The sequence below is a fragment of the Pangasianodon hypophthalmus genome, chromosome 1 (genome assembly GCF_027358585.1).
Source record: "Pangasianodon hypophthalmus isolate fPanHyp1 chromosome 1, fPanHyp1.pri, whole genome shotgun sequence".
NCBI lineage: Eukaryota > Metazoa > Chordata > Actinopteri > Siluriformes > Pangasiidae > Pangasianodon > Pangasianodon hypophthalmus.
This window is the reverse complement of record NC_069710.1, coordinates 33723796-33749784: the sequence shown is the minus strand read 5'-3', so window position 1 is coordinate 33749784 and position 25989 is coordinate 33723796. Positions and strand designations below refer to the sequence as shown.

General features: G+C 40.7%; 1 protein-coding gene across 3 annotated transcripts; it reads right to left on the bottom strand.

Moving 5' to 3' along the window:
• Positions 1 to 711: 711 nt before the first annotated feature.
• LOC117597401 (NACHT, LRR and PYD domains-containing protein 12-like) lies at positions 712 to 25781 on the bottom strand. Of its 3 annotated transcripts, XM_053235306.1 has the most exons (14): positions 25688 to 25772; positions 24656 to 24737; positions 24207 to 24323; positions 23988 to 24045; positions 23293 to 23497; positions 21321 to 23085; positions 15207 to 15383; positions 13910 to 14086; positions 7296 to 7469; positions 5316 to 5489; positions 4883 to 5059; positions 3943 to 4116; positions 3500 to 3676; positions 713 to 2495 (listed from the first exon to the last, which is right to left on the bottom strand). In XM_053235306.1, exons 2-14 carry the CDS (start codon positions 24706 to 24708, stop codon positions 2489 to 2491), a joined length of 3435 nt encoding a protein of 1144 aa, XP_053091281.1. In that variant the 5' UTR covers positions 24709 to 24737; positions 25688 to 25772; the 3' UTR covers positions 713 to 2488. The 3 variants fall into 3 exon arrangements, 2 of the variants coding, with proteins under 2 accessions (XP_053091283.1, XP_053091281.1); XM_053235308.1 differs by lacking the exon at positions 13910 to 14086 and having other exon boundaries at positions 712 to 2495; positions 25688 to 25773; XR_008301990.1 differs by lacking the exons at positions 713 to 2495; positions 3500 to 3676 and having other exon boundaries at positions 3970 to 4116; positions 4883 to 5009; positions 25688 to 25781.
• Positions 25782 to 25989: the final 208 nt, after the last annotated feature.

The window sequence follows — 25989 nt, the reverse complement described above, 5'->3', positions numbered from 1 at the left end:
GCAGTCTTTATCTTTTTTCATTCTTATTTAAAACAGAGAAACATTTATCTGTTTTTATTTGCAGCATCAGTGCTGGAAAATGCAGCTTGTTATGACCAGCTACCAGCTGCTGAAACATGATCACTGGTTAAACTGGTAGCTCATCTTTATCAGCACAAAAGTTATTATCCAGCTTCCTTATTGTTACTCGCCCAAACTGGCTATAGCCTCTACAGCTCAGCCAGTGGTGTCAAAATCAAACTCTGCCCAGGACACATCTGCATTTTTGTGAGACCCGAAAGGACCGTAATATAAGGTTATTAACTTTTTAAAACTTATTGAACATATTCTAATCAATATACACCAATTAACAGTACACATCTTCCTCATAAAAAATCACACTAGTGCAGAATTTCAAACTGATTGCTGTAGATTTTTAAAATCCATTCCATAAGAGGACTAAATTTAACAAAAACAATTCACACGCTAAAGTCATAAACACTCACTATGAGCGTGTGATGATGGTTTCTTAGGGTGAAACACTTTAACTGGAGGATTTTATGGGTTTTTTTTGGCATTTTTTATGCATTAGTTCGTTTATCATCCCGTTTCAGTGCTAAATATCTTCAACACAGAACATTTAGAGTGAAAAGAAAAGAAAGCTTAAGAATGCAGCAAACAGGAGCTGTGATATTTTATTCTTTTATTCTTTTTTCTTCTTCTTTAAGTCTGTTATAAAAATGTAAAAGAAGGGAAAGCATTAGCAGCAGTGGAACAGTGTTAGTGTATATTATCAGGAACACTTGTGTCTGTGGGGAACGATGTCACGGAGTGAAGTCACACAATGAAGCATTTTGATGCCATAGAAGTGTTTCTGCTTCTGTACCAGAAAATTTCTCTCTCTATTGTTTAAATCACAGCTCCATGTCGCCTGCATTTTGACAGTAATCTCATACACTACAATGTTAAACTGCTAGCAAACGCATATTACCCGTTTAAATGTCATTTTAAACCATCACTGTCTCAAAGACTCTTCGAGAAAATAACATGCTGATCAATAATCAATATATCGCTGTTTTATGACATCCCTAATAACACACTGTCAATACACACACAAATATACTGTACACACTTACACACAACACACACACAGTCACGAACACATGATCATTCAAATGCTCTCCTACTTACATACACACAACACACACAAACACTCTGCACTTATCAATAATAAATACCCCCCACACCCAAACACTTATTTGGTAACAGTGTAGGTGATTCCACTTACAGAAATAAAGAAATGAAGTCTTCATGTTCTGCCTCCTATATGGACTCAGAGCCATTTACTGTTCATTGTGTAAAATGTTAAAAGAAGCAGATTATTTATGGGTCATTAGTGATGTATGACCTACAACCTTTGCGGGAAATAAGTTCACCATGTTTGCTGTTGCCATGATGCCTCACACTGTACATTGTTTTTGTTGGAGCAAAGCCTGTAGGTTTATTCATAGCAATGAGTTTAAATACTGCTAATTAATACTTACCATGCTAATTGATATTTCAAGTCTAAAAACACACACAGTATCATAGAAACTTGACTGCACTGTGCTAGCTAGCTTAAAGTCTATCTCTAGCAGTTATTTTTTTATATGTTTAAATATTTTTTATATTATAGGCATTTATTCGACATTATGCTAATGATGACACATTCTTTGTAGATTCTTTGTAATAATCCTTGAGGGTTATTATGTTCTATAATACTGACTATACAGTGTGCTGTGTTGAGGAGGTAAATATACATCACTCATCAGAGTTAGCTGGCTAGCTTATTGCTAACAAAAGATGAACATGGAGGTGTGCATGTTTTTTCCAGGCCAAAATGACACTCACCATTCAAGCTAAGTCAAACACAGCACTATATTACAGCATGGATACAGACTCAGGTGCAAACACACACACACCAAAAAAAAAAAAAATTAAAACAATTAAAAATATATATATGAACACACAATTTAATAAATTGAAACATAATTATGTAGATAGACAACTAAATTAAACTTTTCTAATCTTAATTTTCTAACAACTTCAGTAGGAAACAAATTACTTTAACTCAGTGTATAAACAACATATAACTTTGAGCAATGACCAAATTACTGCATTGAACTGATACCATGAGATATTTATAATGTATTTTAAACATAAATGTTTCCTTCTGCTACATGTAAATGGAAATCATGAACATACTGTATATACAAAATTATTAAATGACATTATAAGTGCATTAACACTTTCTGTTTTGCTGTTAGTAAGAAAAGATTGATTAGTGTTCTGTTAAACTTTATCTCAGCTGGTGCATTTTTACAAACAACTAGAGAAGCAGAAGTGCTGACATGTTGTACACCATCTGATTATCACTAAATGATAATGTTTTTCAAACATTTTGTACTGTAAGAGTTTATCCTCTTCATCCTCTGTGTGTGAGACTCAGATCAGATCAGAATTAATGCAGCTAAAATCTGTAAAGAAAGCGAAAAGAGCAGAATGATCAGATTTGATCATATGTTTATCAGAATTAGTCATCAGATTCCTTGCAAGAAAAATCAGTGTAAACACTGTGTGTCTGTCTTAAAGTACAGTATTTATACTGCAGAGCCCCAAATGCACATATTACACTGTAAAACAAACAGAAATAATTAAACTAGATAATAAAACATTTTCATACACACAACACACAAAAAGACAGATTCAAAATACACAAACCATAAATACCAATTAACATCAGTTTCTGGGAGAAACACGCCGTTGCCTGATAGAGACACCAGCGGGCGCCCTCATCATCTGCCTGAACAACCTCAACTGGAGTATTCCTACAGTCACTACTCACAGCTTGTGATGATCGGTGAGGATAGAGACGTAGATTGTGAGCAGAGAGATGAGAGGTGAGGATAGAGACGTAGATTGTGAGCAGAGAGATGAGAGGTGAGGATAGAGACGTAGATTGTAAGCAGAGAGATGAGAGGTGAGGATAGAGACGTAGATTGTAAGCAGAGAGATGAGAGGTGAGGATAGAGACGTAGACTGTAAGCAGAGAGATGAGAGGTGAGGATAGAGACGTAGATTGTAAGCAGAGAGATGAGAGGTGAGGATAGAGACGTAGATTGTAAGCAGAGTGATGAGAGGTGAGGATAGGGAAGTAGTAAGCAGAGAGTTTTATCCACATACTGAGGCATAGTGTTAATCTAATCACCATTTGTCAATCTTTTTTTCATCACTATTCCCAAAATACTTGATCTCCTTCACCAGGGGAAATGCTCTCTCCCACTCTTTTCCCGGTGAGAAGCATCCCACTCTTTTCCGAGAGAGAACCCAAATGCAGAACAGTGTTTTTATTTCTTATTACTGTACAAACACATTAAGATACAGAATCTCCTCTGAAGTGTATAAAGAGATGTTAAGCCACCAAATCACTGTTACTGTGTGTGTGTGTGTGTGTGTGTGTGTCTTTCAGTCAATAACTCACTCAAGTTTCTCCAGTTTACAGTGTGGATCCTTCAGTAGATCAGAGAGCAGCTTCTCTCCTGATTCCCCTGGTTTATTGTAGTTCAGATTCAGTTCTCTCAGATGTGATGAGGTGTTTGACTTCAGAGTTGAAACCAGAGCAGCACAACCTTCACCTGTAATACTGCAGCGTTCCAGCCTGTAGAGAGATCAACATTTATAGATCAACACACACACACACACACACACAGTGCTTCACAGCCCATGAAGTGTGTGTATGAAAGCCAGAAGTAAATCCAGATTGTTACACATCTATTTCACTGTTTGTTATTTTTGAATCTGGAAAACTATAGCAGTTATTGCTGCTCTATTAAAATTGTGCTCCAGGACAGATAACATTTTATTAATCTAAAACAGCCATATGACACAAATGCAGGATCCACAGTGTGAAAGTGATGATCTGACCTCAGTGTCTCCAGTGTACAGTGTGGATTCTCCAGTCCAGCAGAGAGCAACTTCACTCCTGAATCCTGCAGGTTATTGTTACTCAGGTCCAGTTCTCTCAGACTGGAGGAGTTTGAGCTGAGAACTGAGGACAGAGCTCTACAGCTTTCCCCTGTGAGATTACACCGACACAGCCTGGGAGAGAAACAATGATCTATCGGAACACTGACATCTCAAACACAAAATGACAATGTCCAGGAAGACTTGTCCAGAGTATGTAGACCTTAAGCTACTTTATACTGTGTAATAATGTAACATTCATTCATTCATTCATTACTCTTTTCCTGCTAGGAGTCATGCTAGCAGCAGACTGAGAAGGTCAGTTCAGAATTTATCCCCAGCCACAGATTTCCACAGATCCCCAGGATGTTCCCAAGTCTAATGTAAGATATAGTCTCTCTCCAGCAAGTCCAGGATACGCCCCAGGATCTCCTTCTAGTGGGATGTGTCTGATACACCACCAGGGGGCGCCCTTATCAGCTGCCTGAACAACCTCAACTGGAGTATTCCTACAGCCACTACTCACAGCTTGAGATGATTGGTGAGGATAGGGACGTAGATAGTAAGCAGAGTGATGAGAGGTGAGGACAGAGATGTAGTAAGCATGGAGTTTTGTCCACATACTGAGGCATAGTGTTAATCTAATCAGTGTTTGTCAATCTAACACTTTTTTTCATCACTAATCCCAAAATACTTAATCTCCTTCACCAGGGGCAAGCTCTCTCTCACTCTTTTCCGAGAGAGAACCCAAATGCAGAACAATGTTTTTAGTTCTTATTACTGTACAATCACATTAAGATACAGCATCTCCTCTGAAGTGTATAAAGAGATGTTAAACCAACAAATCACTGTTACTGTGTGTGTGTGTGTGTGTGTGTGTGTGTTTCAGTCAGTAACTCACTCAAGTTTCTCCAGTTTACAGTGTGGATCCTTCAATAGATCAGAGAGCAGCTTCACTCCTGATTCTCCTGGTTTATTGTAGTTCAAATTCAGTTCTCTCAAATGTGATGAGGTGTTTGACTTCAGAGCTGAAACCAGAGCAGCACAACCTTCACCTGTAATACTGCACCATTCCAGCCTGTAGAGCGATCAACATTTATAGATCAACACACACACACAATGCTTCACAGCCCATGAAGTGTGTGTATGAAAGCCAGAATTAAATCCAGATTGTTACACGTCTATTTCACTGTTTGTTACTTTTGAATCTGGAAAACTATAGCAGTTATTGCTGCTCTATTAAAATTGTGGTCCAGGACAGACAACATTTTATTAATCTAAAACAGCCATATGACACAAATGCAGGATCCACAGTGTGAAAGTGATGATCTCACCTCAGTGTCTCCAGTGTACAGTGTCGATTCTCCAGTCCAGCAGAGAGCAGCTTCACTCCTGAATCCTGCAGTTTATTGTAACTCAGGTTCAGTTCTCTCAGACTGGAGGAGTTTGAGTTGAGAACTGAGGACAGAGCTCTACAGCTTTCCTCTGTGAGATTACAACGATACAGCCTGGGAGAGAAATGTTGATATATCAGAACACTGATAGCTCAACCACAACCATACACAAATATAATTTATTCTTTTACTTATGTGGCGAGTCATGCAGTTGGTTTATATTTTTAGACTAAAGTGGCACGTTAATTGCTCTGGTAGGGTTGTAATGAGCAGGGCATGGTTTACTCATTGTGTGATTGGCGTGTGTATATATTCGTGCGCCATAGCTTGGGGACCACCCACATCCAGTATCGCTCATGGCTCCCGCTGCGTTGATGGTATGTGCTGCTTGGCTACTAGGTTAATGCTGACTGGAATAGTTTATGCTCTTGATTTGTATTACTTTCTTAGTTAATAGTTTTTGTTTTGTATGATTAATGGTGGCTGTGTGGTCTGTCTGCTGTTTTCCCCTCAGATTGGCAATTTAACGTGTTGGAAAATCTTTGGCCTCCAGGTGCGTATTTTAAGAATACCAACTATATCGGCAAAATGACGGTAGGTGTATGGGTCACTTAACGTTAATGTAGTGCACCGTAAAATGTTTCTCTCTTTTTTAGGTAGAGCTGCCCATATTTGAAGATTGGTTTTCCAGATATTTAATCAGGATTGCAGGGTGGTATCCAGTGGTGCTGCTGTTTTGCTCCGTGCTTGTTTTGCTCCGTGCTGTTTTGCTCCGCGCTTGTTTTGCTCCTTTTGTTTCCGGTGTGACGTGAACTGTGCTACCTCGTGGGGCTTCTTGTGCAACGTGGGTTGTGTCGTGCCGTGTGTGTGTAACATTGTACCGCGTCGTTTCACGTGGTATTGGTAGCTTTTGATCTTTTATGACCCTATGGCCAGGCTTGTAAACCCGTCTTCCAATATTTTGAATCCCATAAGGAGGGTTTTCGTGAAGTTGGGTTACCCGGGTTTATTTTTATTGAAACTGTGTATTGTTTTTTTCTTTTTTTGTAGGGTTAATTACTGCTTCATTGATTCTGTCTTGTTTCTGAATGTTTTGATTGTATTTTTGGTGTATGATAAATTTTCTCTTTTTGTCCTGTTTGTTTTAGGAGTCAAGCCCCCAGGGCAGGCTTTAGGCTGTCCCTCCTGTATGGTGGTGGTGTTTCCGTCACAGCGTGCTGCGTGGTTGTGCGTGATTTCACCGGTGTGCTGTGTGAGTGGGCCGTGTGTCTTGGTGGAGGTACAGATTCTTATATAAAATCAAGGAGGTTGAAGTTGGTTTATCTGCCCTGGTTTGACTTTGACCCCTTGTCTTGTGTGGTTTGTGTGTGTTTAATTGTGAATGTGGGACCATGATATTGGGGGATAGTTCCCTCTATTTTAATGGAGTTGTGTGATTTTGTCTTGGTTATTTTAATTGAATAAATGTTTTTTTTGTTTTATGTGATTGATTTTTATATTGTCAATAAAGTATTAAAGTTTCATCTCTGCATTCATTCTTCTGTTTCCTACCCTGGAACAATGAACCTGTGTTCCTTTTGATGGTGTAAGGATGGTTCCCTGCGCCTAACAGGGTGGCATAGTCGGTGTAATTGTTTTACTAAATTTGTATTTCTGGTTAGCCTGTTCCGCCATAATTTGGTGTGCTTAGTCCGTTTTGCCACATTTAGATCATTTTGCATGTACTGTGTGTGTGTGTGTGGGACAGGGATCTTTTAGATCTGGATCTAAACCATGTCACACATAATTGAATTTTGTCCCCATAAAATCAAAACTACAAGAATTTACATTAATATTTTCTGTCCCTCTTTGTGTGTGTGTGTGTGTGTGTATGTATGTGCTGTTAAATCTGTATCCACATTGTGAAAGTGATGATCTGACCTCAGTGTCTCCAGTGTACAGTGTGGATTCTCCAGTCCAGCAGAGAGCAGCTTCACTCCTGAATCCTGCAAGTTATTCTCACTCAGGTCCAGTTCTCTCAGACTGGAGGAGTTTGAGCTGAGAACTGAGGACAGAGCTCTACAGCTTTCCTCTGTGAGATTACACCCACGCAGCCTGGGAGAAAAATGATGATATATCAGAACACTGACATCTCAAACACAAAATGACACACATAGTGTAGGAATCAAGATCATCAAACTGAAGAAACTGACTGTCTCTCCAACCACACACAGGACAAAGACATTCCTTTACTCCCAACAGACATAAGATGGCTCCAGCCTGTCTAGGCTAAACGACCGATAAGGGATGCTAATGGTCATCAGAATGCAGGACCCCCCCAAAAAAAGGGTGTAAATTACCCCACAGTGGAGCAGACCTCGAGTTGACCACCCTTAACAGGGTTTTGCCTTTTGTCTTAACAGGGTTTTGCCTTTTGTTTGGATTATGGAACTGGCTGAGATTTATCACACTCCACACCACGCTACATACTACTGAGGTTGGAATGACCTTTTGTACTTAACTGAATCAGCAAAAGGACTATATGCCTAAGACTCCTCCACTTTTAAGAATGTTCTCTTCTTTCTTCGTGTCTGCCTTATCTTATTTCAATGTAATCACTGAGTTGTGTATTAAGTCTGTATGGGGAACATGCCCTCAAACATGCTGTATCAAACAAGAGGGCAAGAGTCTAAGGTTAACTTACAACTCAGTTACGGCAACTTCTCACAGGGTGGGAAGTCTGGTGCTACCTCCAAAATCATGTATTCAAACCAACATTATAATGCAACCCTACTGTTAATGAAATTACATAATATTAGACCTGTGTCACTCTGTAAACACACCATTATATCCAGAAGCTAATGGTCACACGTATATACAGTCAGGTCCATAAATATTGGGACAGTGACACAGTTTTGGTAATTTTGCCTCTGTACACCACCACAGTGGATTTGAAATGAAGCAGTCAAGATGTGACTGAAGTGTAGACTTTCAGCTTTAATTCAAGGGGTTTAACAAAAATATTGCATTAACCGTTTAGGAATTACAGCCATTTTTACAGAGTTCCTCCATTTTCACAGGCTCAAAAGTAATGGGACAAACTAATATAATCATAAATATTAGGATAATTTTTATTACTTGGAGGTAAATCCTTTGCAGTCAATGACTACCTGAAGTCTGGACCCCATGGACATCACCAAATGCTGAGTTTCCTCCCTTGAGATGATTTGCCAGGTCTTTACTGCAGCCATCTTCAGTTGCTGCTTGTTTGTGGGTCATTCTGCCTTCAGATTTGTCTTCAGTAAGTGAAAAGCAGCTCAGTTGGGTTGAGGTCAGGTGACTGACTCGGCCATTTAAGGACATTTAATTTCCAAGCTCTTGGGCTGCTTTCACAGTATGTTTTGGGTTGTTATCCATCTGTACTGTGAAGCGCTGTCCTATCAGTTTTGCAGCATTTGACTGAATCTGAGCAGAAAGTATAGCTCTGTACACTTCAGAATTCATCCTGCTACTTCTATCAACAGTCACATTATCAATAAACCCCAGTGACCCAGTTCCATTGGCAGCCAAACATGCCCATGCCATAACACTGCCTCCACATGTTTGACAGATGATGTGGTATGCTTTGGATCATGAGCCCTTCCTTTCCTTCTCCATACTTTTCTCTTCCCATCATTCTGGTACAAGTTAATCTTGCATCAGAACTGGTCAGGCTTTTTTTAGAGGTTTTTTAGCAAAGTCTAATCTGGCCTTTGTGTTCTTGAGTGTTACCAGCGGTTTGCATCTTGAGGTAAACCGTCTGTATTTACATTCATGAAGGTGGCTCTTGATTGTAGACTTTGACAATGATAGGCCTACCTCCTCCAGAGTGTTCCTGACTTGGCTAGATGTTGTGAAGGGGTTGTTCTTCAATAAGAAAAGAATTTTGCAATCATCCACTTTAGTTGTTTTCTGTGGTCTCCCAGGCCTTTTGGTGTTGCTGAGCTCGCCAGTGCATTCCTTCTTTTTAAGAATGTACCAAATTGTTGATTTGGCCCTCCTAAAGTTTCTGCTATCTCTCTGATAGGTCTGTTTTGGTTTTTCAGCCTAATGATGGCCTCCTTCACTTGCATCAACACCTCTTTGAACGGCATATTGAGAGTTCCCATGAACAGCTACCAAATGCAAATTCAACACTTGGAATCAGCTCCAGACCTTTTATCTCCTTAATTTATCATGATATAAGGAGGAAACAGGCCACAGCTGGCCATGAAACTGCTTATCAGTCAATTGTCCCATTACTTTTGAGCCTGTGAAAATGGAGGAACTCTGTAAAAAATGGCTGTAATTTCTAAACGGTTAATGCAATATTTTTGTTAAACCCCTTGAATTAAAGCTGAAAGTCTATGCTTCAGTCACATCTTGACTGCTTCATTTCAAATCCACTGTGGTGGTGTAAGCAAAATTACCAAAACTGTGTCACTGTCCCAATATTTATGGACCTGACTGTATGTCGTGTTTGGTATCTGCATGTTTGTTTCCATGAGCTGAAGCTGTTGATGGTGTGCAATTCTCAGTATCTCATATCACACAATTATTATAAGTATTGAAGGTAAATGAGACCACATTACAATGGACATTGAGAAGGAGGCGACCTGAGAGGGGTCACTTGCAAATTAGCTGGAGGGCCAGCCAAGCCACTCTCCAATCATCTCCAAACCTACCTGCGGTTGGTTGAAGACCTTAGGAGGCCGGCTCATCCAAACTACCATAAGAAACTCATGCTCAAGCCAGTAAAACACACACGGGAACGCAACAACACAAGAACAAAGAACAGAGCCGGAGCGGGAGCTGGAGCTGAAATTGGAACGGAGCTGGGACCAGAACAGAGCTGGAACAGGAAGAGAACCTGCACCAGAAGATTCCAAGACTTGCATCACCGAACATCGCTTGACTCGACCCTTCGCCCAGCCGTCCAGACTCCAGCCTCCCTCTCCGGCGACAATCAGTAACTTCTCTAACATCCTCCAACTTCGGTCCGACTAGAACCTGCTGACCAACACCAACTACTTCCATTCATCACCTAGGCAAAGCAAGTATTGATACCTCCCAACTTCATTAAGCTGGTGCAGTAAACCTAAACTCTTTTAATCCATTAATGCTGATTTATGTTGATGGTTCACTCAGGTCAGGGTCTCGTGATTTGTCATGTTTATGTCTAAGAACTCAACTCTCTGAGTATTCTCACTGGTTCTTCTCATTCCATATTCCTACATGTATGAATGTGTATGTCTGTGTGTGTGTTGGTTGTGTGTAGTAGCTTAGTATAATAAAGTCTCGTCTGATGTTTAAAGGCCAGTGTCTTGTGTCTCTGTGCTTCAAATTTATTGCCTTAAACTGCCGCTCTTGTTACTGTGCTCTCAATATAGTGTTTCACTATATTTAAGATATTATTGCCGGTGGCCACGGAGGTAACATCCCATGCACAATTAATAAATACACTCGTTTCAACTTATCGCTGGACGAATAGTTGATCAGCTATTAAAATATTAAGTTTACAAATTTCCCCTTCTGAGCTGATCTGCTAATGTCCTACATATTTTGGTGGAGAATACATCAGCTTAACATAAACAGCTAAATTCCTTACAATATAATGGGGAAATGTATAGAAAGTGCTGCAATTTCTACATGGTAAACCATAAATGTATAAAATTACCATTGATTAAATTCTGACATGTGAACTGTTTCAACTTTAAAACTGTGGCATACAGAGACAAACAAAAAATAAATCCTATATGCATACACTGGCATCTGTCTGTATGTAGACTTCTATAGAAAACATAAAGACAGGTCCATTATTCTCCATTATTCACTATTCATCATCATTACTCACCACTATTTCAGTTTTTTTCTTGTGACTAATATAAGCCGTTTTTGTCAGTGACATATCCACAGTATGAGATTTATAAGCATTTGGTAAGAATTTTGTAACAACAGTTACGTTGTGTACTTGATTAGCTTTATGTTTGGAACTTTTGTCTCTGTGTGAGTTTTCTCTTTGGTTGTGTATTTTGGTCTGTTTTGCAAACCCTCTCTATGTGGCCTTGTCTGTCTTTTGAGATGACTGATAGCATCGTGGGATGATTTGCCACATCGACACCACTTCTGGCTTTTTGCAATAAGACATTTTGTGAGTTTCACATTCTAAACTCTTTATCTGTAACTCTGACGCATCCTTTCCTGCTGCCTCCATTGATATTGCAGTGATCAGTGCCCATTCAAGGGTTAGGAGACTTTCTTTTTCTCTTCCATGTTGTTGGCATCGCAGTACAGTTCAACCCTCTCAGTACAGGATTCCCAGGCCTCATTTCCTCAAATTTAACAATTTTCACAACTAAGACCCTCGTCACATTCACTTGCTACTTGAATGTCTCTCACGGTGTACTGTACACTGTTACTCTCACATCTCTTTTGCAAGCTAGCATCAGTGACTGCCTTCTCTATACTGGTCCACTCTTTCCTCTCGCTGATGCTCTGCTTTCCTCTGAATGTTTCTGTGCTAGAATTAGAATTTTATGTAGTGAACACAGACAAGTGGAGTGATACACACAGTGAAATGACCTGTGCTGTTATATTAAATATCAGTACTCTTGAATCGCTGCTTATCCAATCAAATTAGTGTATCGGAATTAACTGTTGCATAATAATAGTGAAATAAATAGTAGCAGGCACAAAAGAAAGTAAATAATAATAAAGTAAAATATAAACATCTTATAAACAGTGAAACAAAACAGAATGGACTTCAAGAAATAAAATAATATAAAAGTAATGTAAAAGTAACATGCCAGTGAAAGTAAGAAAATAATAAAAGTGAGTTAAAAGCTGGTAAAAGTGGGAAAATGTTTTAGCTGGTTTTAAAATCAAAGATAGAAGGAGCCTGATGAATGTTTACTGTTAACGTGTTCCAGATATTTGGTGCATAAAAACAAAAAGCTGCTTCACCCACTAGATGATATTAACATACAATTTGTCACAGAGTTTATCAGGTGTTCAGAGATGTATGAAGGTGCTATAGCATTAAGAGATTTAAAATCTAGAACAAAAATGTTATAGTCAATGCTAAAGAAAGTAGTCACGCAGTGGAGTGATGCTAAAATCACGTTTTCTAGTACGTTTATAATATTCTCACTGCTGCAATTTGTACAAGTTGTAGTTTTTTACTGTAGCAGTAGGAAGTCCTGTGAGAAATGCATTACAATATTCAAGGTGAGAAAAAACTAATCATGGATCAGTTTCTTGGCATCTTGTAACTGGACATAAAGTCTGAGCCATGCTATATTCCATAAATTATAGAATGCAGTTTTAGTAATGTTATTAATTTGTGGTTTAAAAGATAAATCAGAGTCCAGAATTACACCAAGATTTCTAACTTCAGTTCAAGCATTTCTGTCTTGTCCTCATTTCGTTTTGAAAAATCATGATTAGTTCAGCCAACAACGCTGAACAAACAGGTTACAAGCTCATCAGCATTAGTTATATCTGGACTTACAGATATGCATAACTGTGTATCATCTGCATAGCTATGCAAACTGACTCCATGCTTCTTAATAATCTGACCTAGCAGCAACATATACTAGGTCTATAAAAGTGGAATATAAGAATATAAAATATAAAAATAAAGAATAGAAAAGCTAAGCCAATACAGAGCCTCGTGGTACAACACAGAGAATATCACGCTTATCTGATGTTCATCTAGAATAACAAATTATTGTCTTCCAGTTAAATACGTAGAAAACCAGTTTAAGACAGTCCCAGAAAGACCAACTATTCTCAAGCTGTTCAAGAAGTGTTATGTGATCTATAGTGTAAATGCAGCAGTAAAATCTAAAAGCACTAAAAGCACAAGTACCAAAACACCATCTGCTTCAGCATTTAATCTCAGATCATTTACTACTTTAATAAAATGCTATTTCAGTACTATGAGTGAAAGTGAAGAGTGTAAGTATGGATTATTTCAAGGAGTGTGTGTTAGTGTGAACAGATTTGCATGATCAAGTCCAGTGATTTCGTAAAGGGATCGGGGTTTGGTTGTCATGTGACATGGCGACTCGCTGGGAATCATGGAAATGGGAGTTCTCTTGACGAGGCATTGCACATGTGGACCTGACCGCTGGTTTCATAAATTAACAAGCTATTTGAGAATTTCGTATTTTTCTAAGCTGCACTAGTATATAAATTAATCTAAAGACAACCCACAATGCACCTGTTGGGGGCGTACATGTGCTCTAATCGATCTTCTGTACCCAGAATGCATAAACATAAATAAATAAATAAAACATTTGAGTCTATTTTGTAGTTTAATCGGATTATTAACCATCCCAATATTAGTATAGAGTGAAATCCATCACTGATACTTAAAATCCAATTTATATTTGAAAGGTTTAAATAGTAAAATGTTTAATATTTTGTCAAACTCTTGTTATGCATCAGGCTTGTTGCTCTACATTTTACTGTTATTAGGTTTATACTATAATAATCACAATCAAATAAACAAAATGTGAAAGTGATGATCTGACCTCAGTGTGTCCAGTGTATAGTGTGGATTCTCCAGTCCAGCAGAGAGCAGCTTCACTCCTGAATCCTGCAGGTTATAATTCTTACTCAGGTCCAGTTCTCTCAGACTGGAGGAGTTTGAGCTGAGAACTGAGGACAGAGCTCTACAGCTTTCCTCTGTGAGATCACACTCACACAGCCTGGGAGAGAAATGATGATATATCAGAATACTGACATCTCAAACACAACCATACACGAATATAATTTATTCTTTTAATTAGAAGGTTTTGCGTGTACCGTGTGTGTGTCTGGGACGGGGGTCTTTTAGATCTGTATCTAAACGTTTCACACAAAATTTTGTCCCCATAATATCAAAACTACAAGAATTTATGTTAATATTTTCTGTCCCTCTTTGTGTGTGTGTTAAATCTGTATCCACAGTGTGAAAGTGATGATCTGTGGCCATATGTACAAAGCCGCTCAGAGTAAAATTTTAGTCTTAAGTGTGTCAAAATTCTAAGAATGACATCATTTTAGTCTTATTCCCAGACTTAAGAATAAGTGTGATTCATAAAGGTTCCTAAGTGTTAAGACTAGGTCTCAGCTCCTAAATTATTTAAGAGTGCTCCTAGTTAAGAGTGACAACATGGCAGCAGAGAGGCGGAGACCACGCACTTTCCAACAAAGAAAGAACGTGTTGGAATTATATGACGACAGCGAGCTGATGAAACGATACAGGCTTGATCGTCAAGGTTTTCCTTCTGAATCCTTTTTTTTTTTTAAGATAAGCAACTTTGGTCTTTCCTTTATATAAAGCTATGAGTGCAATTTAGAATGATGTGATTCATCAGATTAATTACTTAAATAGCATCACATTTGTCATAGGTTGAAACTCGTTATTAAAACTGAGCAAAATTGTGTAAAATTAATGCATGTATTTATTAGCAATATTTTCGCAAATTTTTAAAATAAATTTAAATATTAAAATAATTGTTTCTTAATCATTACTGAATGGTGTCATGCTGTTGTGACTTTCCCCTCGCAGGCTCACTATTCGCTGATTCAGAGGTTGAAGCTGGCCATTTTGGGTGACATCATTGTAGGACTTATTTCACAACAATTAAATGCCACCTCAGTCAGCACTGAAGTCAGTCTTAGACTTTGCTGAAAGTTGCTTTTTGCTTCTTCATAAAAAGCTCATTATAAACTCTTTATAAAAAACAACTCCTACTTTTTACTAAGATTTTTTTATACTTAAGTCAAAGCTTCAATCTATTCTTAAGAGCATTTCTGAGAAGTTTTATACATACGGTCCCTGACCTCAGTGTCTCCAGTGTACAGTGTGGATTCTCCAGTCCAGCAGAGAGCAGCTTCACTCCTGAATCCTGTAGTTTATAATTCTCACTCAGGTCCAGTTCTCTCAGACTGGAGGAGTTTGAGCTGAGAACTGAGGACAGAGCTCTACAGCTTTCCTCTGTGAGATTACACCAACACAGCCTGGGAGAGAAATGATGATATATCAGAACACTGACATCTCTCACTCTCTCTCGCTCTCTCTCTCTCTCACACACACACACACACACACACACACACACTCACACAGAAACTACTTTTTGTGTTCAAAAGAAAAAGTGATTTTTTTTAGATTAGCTTCAACTTTATTGTCATTGTGCGGAGTACAGAGTATCCTGGTCCTGGAGCTGTTGCTGTAATGAAGAATCTGCTCCTTCCAGCCATACTTTTACAGTCCTCAATGTGGGTTTCACACGTTTGATGATGGTGTGTATTTGGGGAACAGGAACAGGGAGATGTGATCTGAGTGTCCAACATGGGGGAGGGGAGAAGCTCTGTAGGCCTCAGTAATGTTTGTATAAACATGATCAAGAATGTTGTCTCTCCTCTTGTAGGGCAGAAGACGCTTTGATAGAATTTGCGGAGCGCCGTCCTCAAATTAGTGTGATTAAAATCCCCAGCAATGATAAAAGCTCCATCCGGATGCGCTGTTTGCAGTTTGCTAATAACAGCACCAGTTCTTTCATGGCTATCTTAGCACTAGCATCCGGGGTACATATACTGCAGCAATTATGGTGCACGTAAATTCACGGGGCAGATAAAAAGCTCTGCACTTGATAAAGAGCTACTCTATATCAGCACAACAGTGGCACTTAATAATATCAGCATCGGTGCACCAAGTTTTGTTTCCGTAGATGCAAACAGCCCCACCTTTGCTTTTCCCAGAGTCCACAGCGGTTCTGCAGCTCAGAACATGTAGCAGCCCTCTAGTTCAATCGCGTTGGTCGGCGTGCTGCTATTTAGCCACATTTCCGTGAAAACCATAGTGTTTGCAGTTCAAAAACATTTTTTGAGTAATGCGTAGCTGTATTTCATCGGTCTTATTAGCCAGAGACCGTACACTGGCAAGGAAGATGCTCGGTAGCGTTGGATGATCCAAGATGGCGGGGCGGCAGTAGCATGCAGCAGCCACCACGTATACAAAATGGTGCTATTTTTGTCTTTAGCCCGACTTTTAACGGCACGTGGACATTTGGAGCTACCGGTGTTCGTGTATACCACCGCCAGACACTTCTAAACTTCAGAAACAACACTACAGCTACTCTGCATGATGATCTGCTGGAGAAGCTATGTGATCTCGGCTTGCTGCGGGGACCAGGCCTCCAGCCCTCGGCGTCGCCTGATGCCAGTGGCCCAGGGAGGGGCGTCGCAAGCAGTGCGCGAGAAAGCAGAAGCGCGGCAAGAGGGCGGGGGTCTGTGCTAGGCTAAAAACAAACCCTAACCGGCTGGCTCTCCCGTCCATCCTGCTCTCCAATGTCTGCTCCCTGGACAATAAATTGGATAACATCCGACTCCAGCAAACTACGCAGCGTGAGTTTAGAGACAGCTTCATCTTTGTTTTCACGGAGAGGTGGCTCAGCGACAGAATTCCAGACGCCGCCAATCAGCTAGACGGTCTAGCCTGGTTTCTTGCCGACAGATACACAGCTCTGTGCGGTAAGGCTCACGGGCAGTGGCTTGTGTGTTTACTTCAACACGGAATGGTGCAAGAACTCGGTGCTAGTTTTTAGTTACTGCTCATCGCTGGTGAAGTTTGTACTGTTAGATGCAGACCATTTTATTTACCACGAGAATTCACCACCGTCCTCATAATCGGTGTGTACATTCCCCCTAGCGCTAATACTACTGTTCATTTTTGCCGGAGATTTCAACCATGCAAATCTCAAGTCAGTGCTCCCTAAATTCCATCAGCATGTGGACTTTGCAACGAGAGGGAAGAACGTGCTGGACCTTGTTTACACAAACATCCCCAGCGCGTACCGTGCGGAGCCCCGTCCCCACCTCGGCTACTCACATCTCTGTTATGCTAATCTCAACATACAGACTGCTAGTCAGATGCTCCAAACTGGTTCTGAAGCAGGTGAAAACCTGGCCAGCAGAAGCCATCCTCTTCAGGACTGTTTTGAACACACTGACTGGCACATGTTCAGGGAAGCGGCAACTGACGGCAACTTCACCAACTTGGAGGAATACGCGACATCAGTGACCAGCTATATCAGCAAGTGCATTGATGACGTCACTGTCTCCAAGACCATCACCACACGCTCCAACCAGAAGCTGTGGATGACTGCAGAGGTGCATTTGCTACTGAGGACCCGAGACTCTGCCTTCAGAGCAGGCGACATGGCGGTCCTAAGAACAGCGAGGGCCAAACTGTCCCGGGCCAGCAGAGAGTCAAAGCGCACACACAGCCACTTCAAGGCCAGTGGTGACACGCAGTGAATGTGGCAGGGCATCGAGGCTATCACCAACTACAGGACAACACCACCTGCCTGTGACAGTGATGCCTCCCTCCCAGATGCGCTGAACGACTTCTACTCTCGGTTTGAGGCACAGAATGGCGTGACGGCGAGGAAGACCACCCCTCCTCCCAATGACCAGGTGCTGTGTCTAACCACGGCCGATGTGAGGAAGACTCTACACAGAGTCAACCCGCGGAAGGCTGCTGGACCAGACAACATTCCTGGCAGGGTGCTCAGAGGATGTGCAGACCAGCTGGCAGATGTTTTCACAGACATCTTCAACACCTCCCTGAGCAGCACCGTTGTTCTGACGTGCTTCAAGGCCACCACCATCGTCCCCGTGCCAAAGAAGTCTCCAGTGTCCTGCCTCAACGACTACCGTCCCATTGCACTTACACCCATCATCATGAAGTGCTTCGAGAGGCTCGTCATGAGGCACATTAAGATCCTGCTGCCCCCCTCACTGGACCCCCTGCAATTTGCTTACCGGCCCAACTGCTCAACCACCACCCTCCATCTGGCCGTCACCCACCTGGACAATAAAGACACATATGTTCGAATGCTGTTCATAGACTTCAGTTCAGCATTCAACACAATCATTCCTCAGCACCTGACTGGAAAGCTGAACCTGCTGGGCCTGAACACCTCCCTCTGTAACTGGATCCTGGACTTCCTGACTGGGAGACCTCAGTCAGTCTGGATCGGGAACAGCATCTCCAACACTACCACACTGAGCACTGGGGCCCCACAGGACTGTGTGCTCAGTCCATTGCTGTTCACTCTGCTGACTCACGACTGTGTAGCAATGCACAGCTCGATTCACATCATCAAGTTCACCGATGACACAACCGTGGTGGGTCTGATCAGCAAGAATGACGAGTCAGCATACAGAGAGGAGGTGCAGCGACTAACAGACTGGTGCAGAGCCAACAACCTGTCTCTGAACGTGGACAAAACTAAAGAGATGGTTGTTGACTTCAGAAGAGCACAGAGAGACCCCTCTCCGCTCAACATTGGTGGCTCCTCCGTGGAGATCGTCAAGAGCACCAAGTTTCTTGGTGTTCAACTGGCGGAGAACCTCACCTGGTTGCTGAACACCAGTTCCATAATGAAGAAAGCCCAGCAGCGCCTGTACTGTCTGCGAAGGCTGAGGAAAGCACATCTCCCACCCCCCATCCTCACCATGTTCTACAGAGAGACTATCGAGAGCATCCTGAGCATCACTGCCTGGTTTCGGAATTGCACCATCTTGGATCGCAAGACCCTGCAGCAGATAGTGAGGACAGCTGAGAAGATGATCGGGGTCTCTCTTCCCTCCATCACGGACATTTACACCTCACGCTGCATCCGCAAAGCCACCAGCATTGTGGATGACCCCACACACCCCTCACACACACTGTTTACCCTCCTGCCATCTGGTAAATGGTACCGAAGCATTCGGGCCCTCACGACCAGACTGTGCAATAGTTTCTTCCCCCATGCCATCAGACTCCTCAATACTCAGTCCAGTTTCTGGAGCATCCTCCATCCTCTCTGCAATTTTTTTGCAAGTGTCTGCACATGTTTATGCTGCTACAATAATCACTATATTATACTGTACATAGGCTGCTACTCGTATGTTTACACTTATGTTTACACTATTTCAGCTACTTGCATTGTACTCTTGTACTATTTGCACTATTGTCACTAGGTTCACTTTAAACAGAACTGCGTACTGGGCGGCGCTGCACTGGGACTTACTATGTCCATTGTCTGTCCCAGTAGTCATTGTACTGTCTTGTACTGTCTTGTGCTGTCTGAACATGTTTGCACTTGTCAAGTCAAGTCAAGTCAAGTGGAGTTTATTGTCATTTCAGCCATATACAAGTACACAGTGAAACGAAACAACGTTTCTCCAGGACCAAGGTGCCACATAAGACAACACAGAACAACACAGAACTAAGGGGACTACATAAATTACATAAATTAAACGTAAAGTGCACAAGTGCAAACATGTGCAGACAGCACAAGACAGAACAGACAGTACATAACTACGACGCCGACCAGTACACAGACCTGTTGAAAGTGATAAAGTGACAGTAGTGCAAATATTACAGCTGAGGTAGTGTAAACATAGAAGTAGCAGCAATAATAAGACATGTGCAAAACATGTGCAGTGCATGTGCATAGAGGATGTTCCGTTGTGTGTATATATATATGTATGTATGTATGCGTGAGTTCCTTTGGACCAGTTCAGTTGTGTGTGTATATATGTTGTGTGTGTATATATATGTGGGTATGTGTGTGTGTTCCTTCAGTCCAGTTCTAGGTATTTAGGAGTCTGATGGCATGAGGGAAGAAACTGTTGCACAGTCTGGTTGTGAGGCCCGAATGCTTCGGTACCATTTTCCAGACGGCAGGAGTGTGAAGAGTGTGTGTGAGGGGTGTGTGGGATCATCCACAATGCTGGTGGCTTTGTGCACTTTATGTATAAATTATTTAGTCCCTTGTAGTTCTGTGTTGTTCTGTGTCATCTTATGTAGCACCTTGGTCCTGGAGAAACGTTGTTTCGTTTCACTATGTACTTGTATATGGCTGAAATTACAATAAACTCCACTTGAACTTGAACGATGCGGGTTGAGCTTTAACGTAGCCCGCAGACCGCCCCGGCATAAAAGTGCATATTTGCTCCTAAATTATTTATATAAATAAAGAATAAAAGTGGTCCCACTGTTGCACCCCTTTATGGATAGACAACACATTAGAAAACAAACCATCAGCCTGAACACAATCCTATCCAACAAATAATGTGAAAACCAAGTAACAGCTCGACTGGACAGCCCTGAGTCAGTCAACCTCTGCAGCAGAATAGAACGGTCAACGCTATCAAACACCTTCCACATATCAATGAAAAGTCAAACACAGTGTTGTTTCTTGTCTAAGGCTGTGACAATATCATTAACTACTTTCACAGCAGCAGTAGTTGTGCTATGGCGTTTTCTAAAAGCAGACTGGTATTCATGCAGTCATGTATTCACTCTATAAATGTTCCTTTAATTGTTCGCTTATTAAAAGTTCTAGCGTTTGGGCAAGAGCTGATAATTGGAATATTTGTGTTTTTATCAATTAAACTAATTGTATACATGTACTAATTATGTATTATCACATTTCAAGCCAACATGTGTAAAGGGTTGAAACCTGACTTTTCTGTCATGTTTTTCTCAATAAATTAATATATTTTCTCTTTTTTACTGTTATGATATATCTTAGATCTATATATTTTATGCACATTTTACCTTATTTTGATTGCTTTGTGTTTTTAAATGAATACGTCATTGAGTGCTGAAAAAATTTGGAGTTAGAATAATCTTATTTTCCCTCAGTAATTATATTTGGTATATAAATGTACAAAGTTAAGCAGAAAAAAGCACTTAACCAAAGAGAAAAAAACAGCTATTTATTCAGTGATGCTCTCTTCAATAAGCTCCCTCATTCTCCTTACATACAGAGAACTGATTAGAGTAATTAATGATAAGCATTGTCCTCATCAGTGCAGCATCATTAGTGTTAATTTAAAATAATAAATACTGCATTTAGGTAGTTAGTAATACATTTATGAAATAATTTTAAAATTACTTACTTAGCTTTTCTGGATGCTTTGACCACTGGCAGCAGCTTCAGAAGACATTCATCTGATGGGTCATATTTCCTCAAATCAAACACATCCAGACTCTTGTCTGAGTTCAGCAACACAAACATCAGAGCTGACCACTGAGCAGGAGAGAGTCTGACTCCACTGAGACGATAGTAATCTACTCTGTTCAGGTAATGCTGTACTTCTTGCACTAGAGAATGATCATTCATTTCATTCAGACAGTGGAACAGATTGATGGATTTCTCTGGAGATGGATTCTCCCTGATCTTCTCCTTGATGTACTCGACTGCTTCCTGTTTGCTGTGAGAGCTGCTTCCAGTCTGGGGCATTAGGTCTCGTAAGAGAGTCTGATTGGACTCCAGTGAGAGACCCAGAAGGAAGCGGAGGAAAAGGTCCAGGTGTCCATTCTCACTCTGTAAGGCCTTGTCCACTGCACACCTCAGGAAATCAGACATGCTTGATTTGGTTAAAAGATCAGACAGATCACTGATTTGATGCGTTTCATTCGTTTTGTTGAAGAAAGAGAGAAACGAGTATAAAGCAGCCAGAAACTCCTGAACACTCAGATGTACAAAGCTGAACACCTTCCCCAGGTGAAGCCCAAACTCCTCTCTGAAGATTTGGGTACACACTCCTGAGTACACTGACACTTCTCTGACATCAATGCCACACTCTCTCAGGTCTTCCTCATAGAAGATCAGGTTTCCTTTCTCCAGCTGTTGGAAAGCCAGTTTTCCCAGTGCCAGGATACTCCTTCTGGTCTGCTGAGGATCAGGGTCACATTTCTGATGGTACTTTTGGTCCTTGTGTTTGATCTGAAAGATCAGGAAGTGTGTGAACATTTGAGTCAGCGTCTTGGGGATGTCTCTACTCTCTGCTTCAGCCAACATTCTCTCTAGAACAGTGGCTGAAATCCAGCAGAAGACTGGGATGTGGCACATGATGTAGAGGCTTCTTGAAGACTTCATGTGTGTGATGACTTTATTGGCCAGACTCTGATCACTAATCCTCTTCCTGAAGTACTCCTCTTTCTGAGGATCACTGAACCCTCGTACCTCTGTTACCTGGTCTACACACTCAGGAGGGATCTGATTGGCTGCTCCTGGTCGAGAGGTTATCCAGAGGAGAGCAGAGGGAAGCAGATTCCCCTTGATGAGGTTTGTCAGCAGCACATCCACTGAGGCTGACTCTGTCACATCACACAAACTCTCATTGTTCTGGAAATTTAGAGGAAGTCGACACTCATCCAGACCATCAAAGACGAATATCACTCTGTGAACATTACAGTCTATTAATTGTAGTTCTTTTATTTCTGGGAAAAAGTGATGAAGAAGTTTCATCAGACTGAGATCTTTCTGCTTCATCAAATTCAGCTCTCTAAAGGGAAGTGGAAACATGAAGGTGACGTCCTGATTTGCTTTTCCTTCAGCCCAGTCCAGAATGAACTTCTGCACAGAGACTGTTTTTCCAATTCCTGCAACTCCTTTAGTCAGCACACTTCTGATGGACTTGTCTTTAAAGAGGTCATTACATTTAATCGATGTCTCCTGTGTTGCTGGTCTCCTGGATGCTGTCTCAATCTGCCTCACCTCATGTTCATTATTGACGTCTCCACTCCAACCATCTGTGATGTAGAGATCTGTGTAGATCTCATTCAGAAGTGCTGAGTTTCCATGCTGTGAGATTCCTTCATTAATTCTTTTACATTTCTCTCTCAGTCTGGATTTGAGTTTCCCCTGGTACAGGAGTTCTGATGAAAAGAAGAATAAAATGTAAACTCTATGATCATCTCTGTTGACTATTGATATTTTCATATCTGTATAGCATGTGTAATGTCAGTACTGATCTGTTATTATATTCTGTTGATAAAAGCACATCATTATGATGCGTTTAATAAATTTAGAGAAGTTTCCTTCCTCTAAAGTTAAAGTGATGTTATAACCCCATGAGCTCTTACTGTTCTGCAGTGTGTTAGCGAGATCTGTGTGGTTCATGTTCTTCAGGATGTGCAGTGTGATCTTCAGCGCTCCCTCTCTCACACTGCTCTGATCCTCCTCATCCTCCACCTCCCTCTCAGAGCATGCTGGGTAATCTGGACTCAGGAGCTTCTTAAATCTCTTCAGCTCCTTCTTTAACAGAGTGATGACTTTGTGCTCCAGATCCTGATTTGAAACAGAAAGTAAAAAAAAATACAAAAACATTATAATGTCACATGAGTATGTGTTCATTACTGAAAACTTTATATTACTGAAAATATAAAACTACATTTTTGTCTGATTAATCATAAAACTTCTACAAGCAGATAAATAATAAATTAAAGGTTTTGCACTAAATACAGCTTTGGGATTTTAAAATCGTGTATTCCAGGCCTATTCAATAGGTGGCATCCAGACAAACTGGTTTCAGCTGAGGGCACAGACGAGCAAAATAATGAAGGAGAGTCATGGAGCATTTCTGTGTGTTTGAAAACAATGAGGAAAACACAATACACTCGTGTTCTCTCTTAGTGTTACTCAGTATTTTGTTCTGTCACATTGCAGTGAGAGTGGAATAGGTGTAATGATTACTCAAATCTCTGGCAGCAGACAGATAGAGATATTAATTTATTAATTAATAAATGCTGGGATTAGTAAAAGTTGCAGACACACACACCTTGAATATGGCCTCCAAGTGACTCTTCTCAGTGATTTTTGATTTATTCTTCTGCAGTCTACGAACAAACAAAACACCTGTTAAAAGTTTAACAAGGGCTATAAACCATATTCATAACTACAAACACAAAGCAGTGAATACACAGATATTTGAGAGATGTTTGATTATGAGATTGTGAATGATAAAACATTGCACATATACATATACAACTGTCCTCACCTCAGATCAGTAGCACGGTCTGTGTCTCTAAAGCCTACTGGTTTTTCCATTGACTGGTCACTCTTCATGGACACACAGCTGGGTTCAGGTGAGTCTGATCTCTCACCATGAATCAGACTAAACACACACAACCACTGCATCATTATTACTGTTCTGCAGCAATACTGAATAATTCAACTGTAGTTAAAATCTGATGATATTCCTTATTAACACTGATATGATTCTTTAACCTTCATACTTTATCCAGCTACAGGGACAACTTGGGGTTAGACGTGTTGCTCAGTAGCTTAATGTTACTAATCATCAGCTGGTTTTGAACATCTTGAGACAAAGCTGAATTAAACTATTCACTAGTCACTTTTCACAGAAACACATCAGAGTCTGATCTGTTTAGTGTTGGTGAATGTGAGAACATTTCTGTTTTTCACTGAGTCACACCCTTCACTCACCTCTCATCTTTCTTTAAGTCCTGGTTCACAGACACACTCATATTGGAGGTCATGTCTCCTCCTACAGATTACACCTGTAAACCTACACACACACACACACACACACACAGAGAGAGAGACTGACTGAGAGAGAATTTGAATTTAAAAACTCCCTTTATTTGGTCAGTAAGCAAATAGTTTTAGTTTTCCATCCACCAAAAGGAAAATAGAACAACACAAAACTGCAATAAAATCACCGCTAATGTTATATTAGCTCTGCTCAAATATTGTTCCTAGCCAATCAATAGCCTCTTTCACATAACATAATCATTTCAAGTTCAAAGTTCCCCTGAATTCGTTGTCACGAAGCGAAGCCTGCAGTCACGTACGATACGTTGTTGTGTCATGGCGAAAAGAAAGCAGTTCTCATGAACAGCATTTTTTAAGAACACAAAAAACGACAGTGAGACAACGGAGCAAAATCACTCTCAAGAGTCCAAGAGAGTGAGCAGCAGCACGTCACTGATGAAGCAGTTTGGTGACTGTTCCCACGACTAGCAGTGATAACGCTAGCCTGATTGTGGAAGGTTTTTAGAAGCTCTTACAAGGAGGCTAAACGCTGTCAACCTGCGCATGGCTTTGAAAGTGACACTGACTGGCAGCAATTCAATGGCCTTAACATCCCACGTCCAGTCATTCAGGCTTTTAGGGAGTACAGGGACTCAAATCTACAAAAAGTTACAGATTTCCAAATGAAGCACTGAGCCCAGTGACACCATTTTAAAAGAACTAGCGATTTTCCCGAATTGGAAGAGACGCCTCACGCTCCAGCGCTTCATTAGAGAGAAAAACACTGCAGGACACATATTTACTTCACTCCAACATGGCGGTGTTAAATCTAACCCTGTATCATCACACGCTTCACTTACAGGGAAATCAGCTCCTACAGTAAACTGTGGAAGTTACAACTTCAGTACAAATCAACTGAACTGTTCTTCATCTAGTGCACATTCACAACATTCACATATTAGAGCTTTACATTTACATACTTACTGTGTTTTTCTCCAGCCAATGATTTACTTCCTTATTCCAGAAAATGGACTTTGACTTTCACTTAAACCGGAACACACACACACACCAATCAGTGATAAAGCCCTGTCAGATTAGAGTCATATAACGTTTGTGCCCCCTCCATTGGCTCTAAACTCCAGTAAACTCCTTTGTGTGTGTGTGTGTGTGTGTGTGTGTGCGTGTTTCTTACTGACATCATAGATATCTATATTAGAGCCCTAGCTCATACTGTTTAGAAGACCACATTTTGACAATGATTTCCATTAAGAGCCATTTTTTGTTTG

What these genes read in the sequence shown, in the direction of transcription:
- LOC117597401 (XM_053235306.1), bottom strand. Translation starts at nt 24,708, where the DNA reads ATGACCTCCAATATGAGTGTGTCTGTGAACCAGGACTTAAAGAAAGAT. An exon ending in TGTACACTGGAGACACTGAG is followed by an intron (nt 5,060 to 5,315) that starts GTGAGATCATCA and finishes ATCGCTCTACAG; the next exon opens with GCTGGAATGGTGCAGTATTA. An exon ending in TGTACACTGGAGACACTGAG is followed by an intron (nt 3,677 to 3,942) that starts GTCAGATCATCA and finishes ATCTCTCTACAG; the next exon opens with GCTGGAACGCTGCAGTATTA.